Raw genomic sequence first — 7,808 nt, 5'->3', positions numbered from 1 at the left:
ACGCATACAATGCATACAAGAAACAGTACACCCATCATCAGTACTTTCATCGAAAATAAACAATCGTCAACTCAGGCTCATCCTCTGGCTTCAAAACGTTAAGTCCAACTCTCGCGGTAGTTCAATTTTAAATCTCATCTGTAGCTGTATTCCATCTAGTCACAAGCCATATTGGCACTCCTCAGAAAAGCAGTCCTCCATAGGAATGAATGGAATTCTACAGTAATTCATTTAAATGTTTCAATGACAAAATGACATTGTTAGGTGATGTATATGAGGTAGGTGAAGGAGTCAAGCCAGGAGAGCAGAGATGTCCAAGGAGCGTCTTTTAATAGGCAAGCCCACCACAAAAATACAGGAACAATACCAAACAACGCCCACGACAGTAAGAGAAATAAGTTAATCACGGAAGGAGGAAAAAAACAACGCTCCTCAAATTTATACATAATCTGTATATACGTGAAAAATAACTGAGGCACAACCTCAACGAGCAACCTGAGACTAAATAATTCCGCACAAACCTAAGCAGGCAACAGGGGTAAAATATACACACAGAAATTAAAGCAAATGAAAACAGGTGTGAAAAAACCAAAGACAAAACAAATGGAAAAAGAAAAATGGATCGGTGACGGCTAGTAGGCCGGCGACGTCGACCGCCGAGCACCGCCCGAACAGGGAGAGGAACCACCCTCGGTGGAAGTCGTGACAGACATGTATTTAAGAACTTTTTTTAGTAGTGGGGACAGTAACACCAGTACTTAAAAATAATTATGCTTCAAAGAAAATGTTTTAATATATATAAATATTTTTTTTAATATTTTGGTCACATAATATAATTTAAAAGTATGCGTTAAGGTGTGTATATAATATAATTAAGGTGTAATTGAATGAACCTGTTTATGGTTGTTTGATCAATAGGACTGTAAAGTTCCCATATGTAAGAGGACTCGCATGGTATGTACACATTTGCAGAAAACCATTAAACTGCATTTTGTGGCTTTTGCAAATGATTTATAATGATGTAAAGTTGTTCTGTTGCTACTGCCTGTGTCCAGTTCAAAGTGAATGATGGCAGGCAGGCCTGTGTGCCTAATTTGCATAAAGGCCTACTGTAGCTCTGATTGGCTATGGCGCACCGATCTGCGTAGTCCGGGCCTGGACAAGACACGCTTTGTGTTCGTTTTTATTTACTGCAGTGTCTATTAATTGTCCAGACGCACTGCCACTTTCTTACTGTAGATTGCTATGGAATTTTCACCAATACCTTACTCTGCGTCATTCCCAAACATTCTATGAAAGTATGAAAATGTGAAAATCTATGTGCTCGCTTGTCAGAAAAGAAGGCATCATATTCTTCCTGGGGGTGTATATGAATAGATTTGAATAAGATTTCATGTTGCTAAAACGCTGTCAGTTCCACTTTAAGTCTCATATTAACTTCCATATTAACACCTTTAATTTCCTGTCCACCTGTTCAACTCCTAGTGCTCTGCCACTCTGGGTTCAGCTTCAGGTTGAGGTTTATTTACCTAACATCATAGTACATTATGTGAAACATACTTGACATGTGATGTCATAAAACAGTTCAAAAGATGGGTACAAATAACAGGAAACACTTTATTTGAAGGGCACCTACATATTGACTGCTTAACACATTCAGAGTTCATACAGAATGCTAACAGGGACTGTGCATGAAGAACTAAGCCTAACAAGGACTGTTCAGTAAGAACTAAGCCTAACATGGACTGTTCATGAAGAACTAAGCCTAACAGGGACTGTGCATGAAGAACTAAGCCTAACATGGACTGTTCATGAAGAACTAAGCCTAACATGGACTGTGCATGAAGAACTAAGCCTAACATGGACTGCGCATGAAGAACTAAGCCTAACATGGACTGCGCATGAAGAACTAAGCCTAACATGGACTGCGCATGAAGAACTAAGCCTAACATGGACTGCGCATGAAGAACTAAGCCTAACATGGACTGCGCATGAAGAACTAAGCCTAACATGGACTGTGCATGAAGAACTAAGCCTAACATGGACTGCGCATGAAGAACTAAGCCTAACATGGACTGTGCATGAAGAACTAAGCCTAACATGGACTGTGCATGAAGAACTAAGCCTAACATGGACTGCGCATGAAGAACTAAGCCTAACATGGACTGTGCATGAAGAACTAAGCCTAACATGGACTGTGCATGAAGAACTAAGCCTAACATGGACTGCGCATGAAGAACTCAACCTCATTCTATTACTGCACCACTCAACCTGTCCAGTATGACAACCTCCATTACAGTTCATCAGAGATGTGTTACTCCTCCCTGCACACATGATTACTGTGATTTAACTAGGCATCGTTGGGAAGGGCTCGTAAGCAAGCATTTCACAGTAAAGTCACCCTTTGTATTCTGCATTTTATTATTTGCTGACAGTTTCAGTCAGTGTGACCTTCTTGTAAAAATTCCCACCTCCACAACACTCTTTCTATCTCTGTTCTATCAACAGTACATTTTGCTGATTTTCTATTCATTATTAAGCATAGAAATAGATACTGGGATTGAGACAGACAATAGGCTTTACAGACACTAAGACTGCAGATGTATACACTGACAGAGTATCAACGCCAATTTACATCATTCGAGAATAAGGCAGAAGTTATTTCTCCACACCGTGTGTCAATCATAACCCCTATCATTAGAGTCACATTGCCATTCCTCTCTAACCTATTAATTGTTTAGTGACTTTAACCTTTAAACATTTTCCTGGTCACCTTGTGACCTTAAGCCTACATATTTTTTTTAGATTGAGTGATAATTCACTTTTTAAAATAAATCCTATCATTGGCAGATCATTTTGCTTATTTTAATCTATAGACTTAAAGCTGCAATATGTAACTTTTTGGGCGACCGGACAAAATTCACATAGAAATGTGTGTTATAGATCTGTCATTTTCATTGAAAGCAACCAGGAAATGGAGTAGCGATTTCTGCATTGTGCATCTTTAATATAAGTAATCTGTTAAAGATATTGTACCTTAATAGTCGTATTAAGGTAAAATATCTATAAAATTATCTTGAAATAAGATAAATTACTTGTATTAAGTTTTTGGGCGGTTAAAATAAGCAAAATTGTCTGCCAATATCGTTAGATAATGCAGCTTGCTACAAAAAACTATAAAAAAATACAAATCTTAAGTGAATTATCACTCAATATAAGACATTTAGGCTTGCTTTGATTTCACACTGTGAGCTCCAGGTCTTTATCTTCCAAGGTGTTTATTACTTGGTTAATGGTTAGTCAGAAGCTTTGTGGCCCCGAGGATGCAGCAAGGACATCTGAGACATACAGGGTCCTGAGAGAGGTTGGTAGGACCGCTGGTTCAGCCAATGGCTGAGTCCCAGGCAGAGCCCAGCGTAGGGGCCAGGAGGATATAAAGCCAGGGTGGCAGAGCCAACCTCAGCCTATATGACAGGTCTATAGGTCAGCTCTGGACCTACACAAGGATTTAACTAAACAGAATCAGATGAACCAACACTAGTCTGTCATACCAGCGCTCCAAACCCATAGCTGCCGATTGCTTCTGATACTTAGACAGTCTCTTAGACAGTCTCTAGGCCCTGACCAGAGGACTGAAGGACCTCAGTATTCCTTTTCTGTAGTGTTTGACCTGTAGAAGCCAGTAGGTGTGAGGAGCCTGTATTTACAGCCAGTCTGATGGAGAATGATGCCTATGACAGGATCGGGGACGAACCCCCTAACTATGAGGAGACGTCTTTCTCCGGTGGTACCACCTCTAACGGTAATGGGACCGGTAACGGAGAGCACCGGGCCGTCCGTCCGTCCGTGGTCAGTGCGTTTGGTCATGACACGCTGGACCGCGTGCCCAACATCGACTTCTACCGTAACGCTGGGAGTGTGAGCGGTAACCGTGCGGTCCGACCGTCCCTGCAGGAGCTCCACGATGTCTTCCAGAAGGTCAGTGTGTGTCTGAGTCCTCCTCACCTGCACCCACACCTGTACTCACACCTCTACAACCCCCTCTACACACATCTGTATTTAGACCTGTCTCTGTACATCTGTATATCTTGTACTCTTTTCCTTACCGGCACACACATCACACAACTGTCTCCACCAAGTCAGCAGCCTTTTAACTGGAATCAACTCTCCTTTAATCCAGACAATTCAGAAAGATCATCTAAATTCCGATTCAGTAAATGAAAAACATAACATTTTTATGTGGAACATGTTTTGACATTAACATTGGCCTGTTTGTCTCTCAATTCAATTAAATCAATTCAATTCAAAGGGGCTTTATTGTTAAGGGAAACCTATGTTTACATTGCCAAAGCAAGTTAAATAAATGATAAACAAAAGTAAGAAGAAAAAAAGAAAACTTCAACAAAAAGAAACTATAAAAAAATGTTCAGTAAACATTTCACTGATAAAGGTTTGAAAAGGATAAAGATGTGTCAAATGTTCTATTATCAGCTATGTACAGTGTTTTAACAATGTACATATAGTTGTAGTACGACTAGTAGGGGACGAAAGTAAACAGATAAATATTGGTTGTATTTACAATGTTGTTTTCATGGCAACGTGTCACAAATCTCTCTCTCTGTTTGTATTTGTTTCTCTCTGTTGATTTGTTTATCTCACTCTCTCTTTCTCTTTCTCTCTCTGACTGTGTGACACAGATTACTATCATGTCACAACAGTGATTGGGTAACCGTCATTCATGTCTGTTCTAAAGAAGGGAAAGTCACTTCCCACTGGGCACAAATTGGTTGAATCAATGTTGTTTCAACTTCATTTCTCAACATATTGTGATGTGTAATCTACGTAGGAAATACATTGGATTTGAAAAAAGTAATCAACCGCTGTTTTGAGGGTAACATTTCAACCACAAGATTGTGTCATCATGGTAACCAAATGTCCAGAACTGATTTATCTACAGCTACCATTTGGTCTCACATCCAGGGTTTAAACAAGCCCTGCTTAGCTATGATGCTCCCGAGCGGCGCAGCGGTCTAAGGCACTGCATCTCAATGCTAGAGGTGTCACTACAGACCCTGGTTCGATCCCGGACTGTATCACAACTGGCCGTGATCGGGAGTCCCATAGGGCGGCACACAATTGGTGCAGCGTCGTCTGGTTTAGGGGAGGGTTAGCCCGGGGTAGGCCGTAATTGTACAATAAGAATTTGTTCTTAACTGACTTGCCTAGTTAAATCAAGGTTAAATAAAATGTTTTATAAAATAAAGATATTTCTCACTGACTTTTACAAATGTGATTTGCTGTTGCTATCGAACCCATTCCAAAGGGTAGGTTTAACAGAGCAAATTAAATGTGACCATACTTTATCACTCATATGTCATCAATGAAGCTATTTTTAGCCCTATATAACATTTTAAAAGTCATCAACAGCTATTGTTTCAATTCAACCCAGGATTGAACTAAAAATAGACAATAGGATTTCAAGTGATAGTGATATTGAATTGTGTTTGGTTGTCAACGCAACCAAATATCAACATTTTAAGGAAATGTATCTTCTGCTTGGATAGTTCCATCTGTACCACTGACTTAGTCTGGCTTTAATTCCAGTTTGTTTTCAAATGAATCATTGTTGGATAAATAAATGTTGGATTCACGTCTCCATCTCAATCAAAAATCTAAATTAAACAACAGGACTAAATCAAATTCAACTTTATTTAAAGTGCATTTAAAGTTTAATTTGCCTTTAAATCAGTGGCACAGATGGATGAATGCAAGCAGAAGATAAATCTCCTTCAAATGTTGATATTTGGTTGCGTTTACAACCAAACACAATTCAATATCACTTTTGAAATACAATAAATAGCCTATTAACTTGTTGACAAGTTAACAAATTATATGGTGGATCCACGTCTCCAACTCAGCCAAAAATAAAAGTTAAAGAATGGGGTTAAGCCAGTTGTACAGATGGAACTATCCAAGCAGTAAATACATCTCCTTTAAATGTTAATATTTGGTTGCCTTGTCAACCAAGCACAATTCAATTGTAATACAGTAAATAGGCTAACTTTAGGCTATCTTACAAACTAATGAAACATTCACCCTTAAAATTAGCAACACATCCATGGTCACAGTTTGAGGTTACTGTAACTATAAATGTCTTCTTACATCATCATATAAACCATGCATGTTGAAGATAGCATGCATAGCTCGTTGCAGGTCTGTGGAGATCTTCACAATTGCAGTAATAATCTGCCCAGAATCTCGAACGGCATTGATCATTGCACCATGTACTTTTAATGTCATCTCAACTGCAATCCAGGTCATTTGGTTCTGCTATTAGATAAAGGACAGTTATAACACATAAATACATAAACAAAATATCTGACATTGTATTCCCATTTGAACTTTTGCTGTGCTTTTAAATGGTTAAAAGCACAGTGATATACAATTGGGTGATAACTAAACCAAAAATCTGACATTGTTTTTTCATTTGAATTTGGTTGTGCTTTTAGATGGTTGAAAGCATAGTGATAACACATTGGAAATTCAACTAACTTTCGGCTCTCTTTTTGAGTGGGTTATAGGTTGTAATCTCATTGATCAAGGTCTCAACCAAATATTTCCCAATTATCCACGTTGAAATGATGTGGAGTGTGCAGTGGCTTGGCCTTGGATTGGTCAACTCATTCCTCTTAAAGCATTTATAGACCTACTATGTACTGAAAGAGAACAACATGAACTCTCTGGAGAAAAGAACATATGTTTTATAGTCTCAGAGAGGAAGATAAGATAAAGAGAAAAGAGAGAGGAGAGGAGAGAGAGATAAATGGAGTTTATAGTCCTTTAATCATTCATTTAACTAGAAACATTCCTGCCACTTTCATTAACCGCAGTTCAACCATCTTTCACACCCTATAAACCTACTGCTAACACTGGGACTGAACAGTCGTCAAAGACAGAGATAAGAATTGATCTACACAATGGTTGACATACTGACAGGCTAAAGTGTTTTATAGATTTTTTACACCTTTGGGTGACAGACAGTCTGTTATCTCTGTCTGACAGCCACGCCACGCCCTACACCAGACAGAGATCTGAGCATCTCATTAAAGAGTTTGGTACTCATGCGTCCTTTAAACACTTCATATTCGTCTTACAAAAAGTTTAAATTGGGTCCACCCTGTTCTCTCTCTCTGTTCTATTCCCTCACTCTCTCCTTCTCTCTCTCTCTCTCACGGAGTGCAGTCTTCAAGGACAAGCACACAGTATAATAATGCTTCTCCAAACATGTATCCATCTTCATCAGAATCAAACTGCACGACTCTCTCTCTCACACACACTCACGAACAAGAACACTGCATCTCTTGTTTGATTGATTTAGAAAGAGAACATTTCAACAGTGTTCTGACCTCATAGAGACTTACCTATCCAACAGGAGGCCCAGAATTCTAACATAAAGTTACTGCCAACTCTCTCTGATTTCCTAAAGACAAAACTAATCTAAACTTCCTCTAAAGTTGAATAAGATGACCTACGGCCATTTCAACATATTCCTTCTTCCCCTACCAGCCGTATTCTTTATCTTCCTCCAGGTAGACTGGAGTGATACGTACCCCTGACAAGTCTTTTCCTCTCCTATTTTCTCTCTCTAGAATGGAAGGATCTCGGTGACGAACACGGTGGAGGACAGAGAGGGGAGCGACGGGACGCCGTCGGACGACGTGGAGTCTGTCATTCCCCTGGACAACAAAGATGGAACCGTGAGGTTCGGCTGGATAAAGGGAGTCCTGGTTAGTAGAGATGGGTTACAT

The 7,808-nt window shown here is 39.4% G+C and overlaps 1 protein-coding gene across 1 annotated transcript; it reads left to right on the top strand.

Moving 5' to 3' along the window:
* The first annotated feature begins 3,478 nt into the window (after positions 1-3,478).
* s12a1 (Solute carrier family 12 member 1) lies at positions 3,479-4,368 on the top strand. The gene is given in 2 exon segments (NM_001141520.1): positions 3,479-4,125; positions 4,128-4,368. Coding segments are annotated over 2 exon segments (435 nt in total). The 5' UTR covers positions 3,479-3,717; the 3' UTR covers positions 4,155-4,368.
* Positions 4,369-7,808: the final 3,440 nt, after the last annotated feature.

This window comes from Salmo salar, chromosome ssa26, assembly GCF_905237065.1.
Source record: "Salmo salar chromosome ssa26, Ssal_v3.1, whole genome shotgun sequence".
Classification (NCBI taxonomy): domain Eukaryota; kingdom Metazoa; phylum Chordata; class Actinopteri; order Salmoniformes; family Salmonidae; genus Salmo; species Salmo salar.
This window is presented reverse-complemented; position numbering and strand designations above follow the sequence as displayed.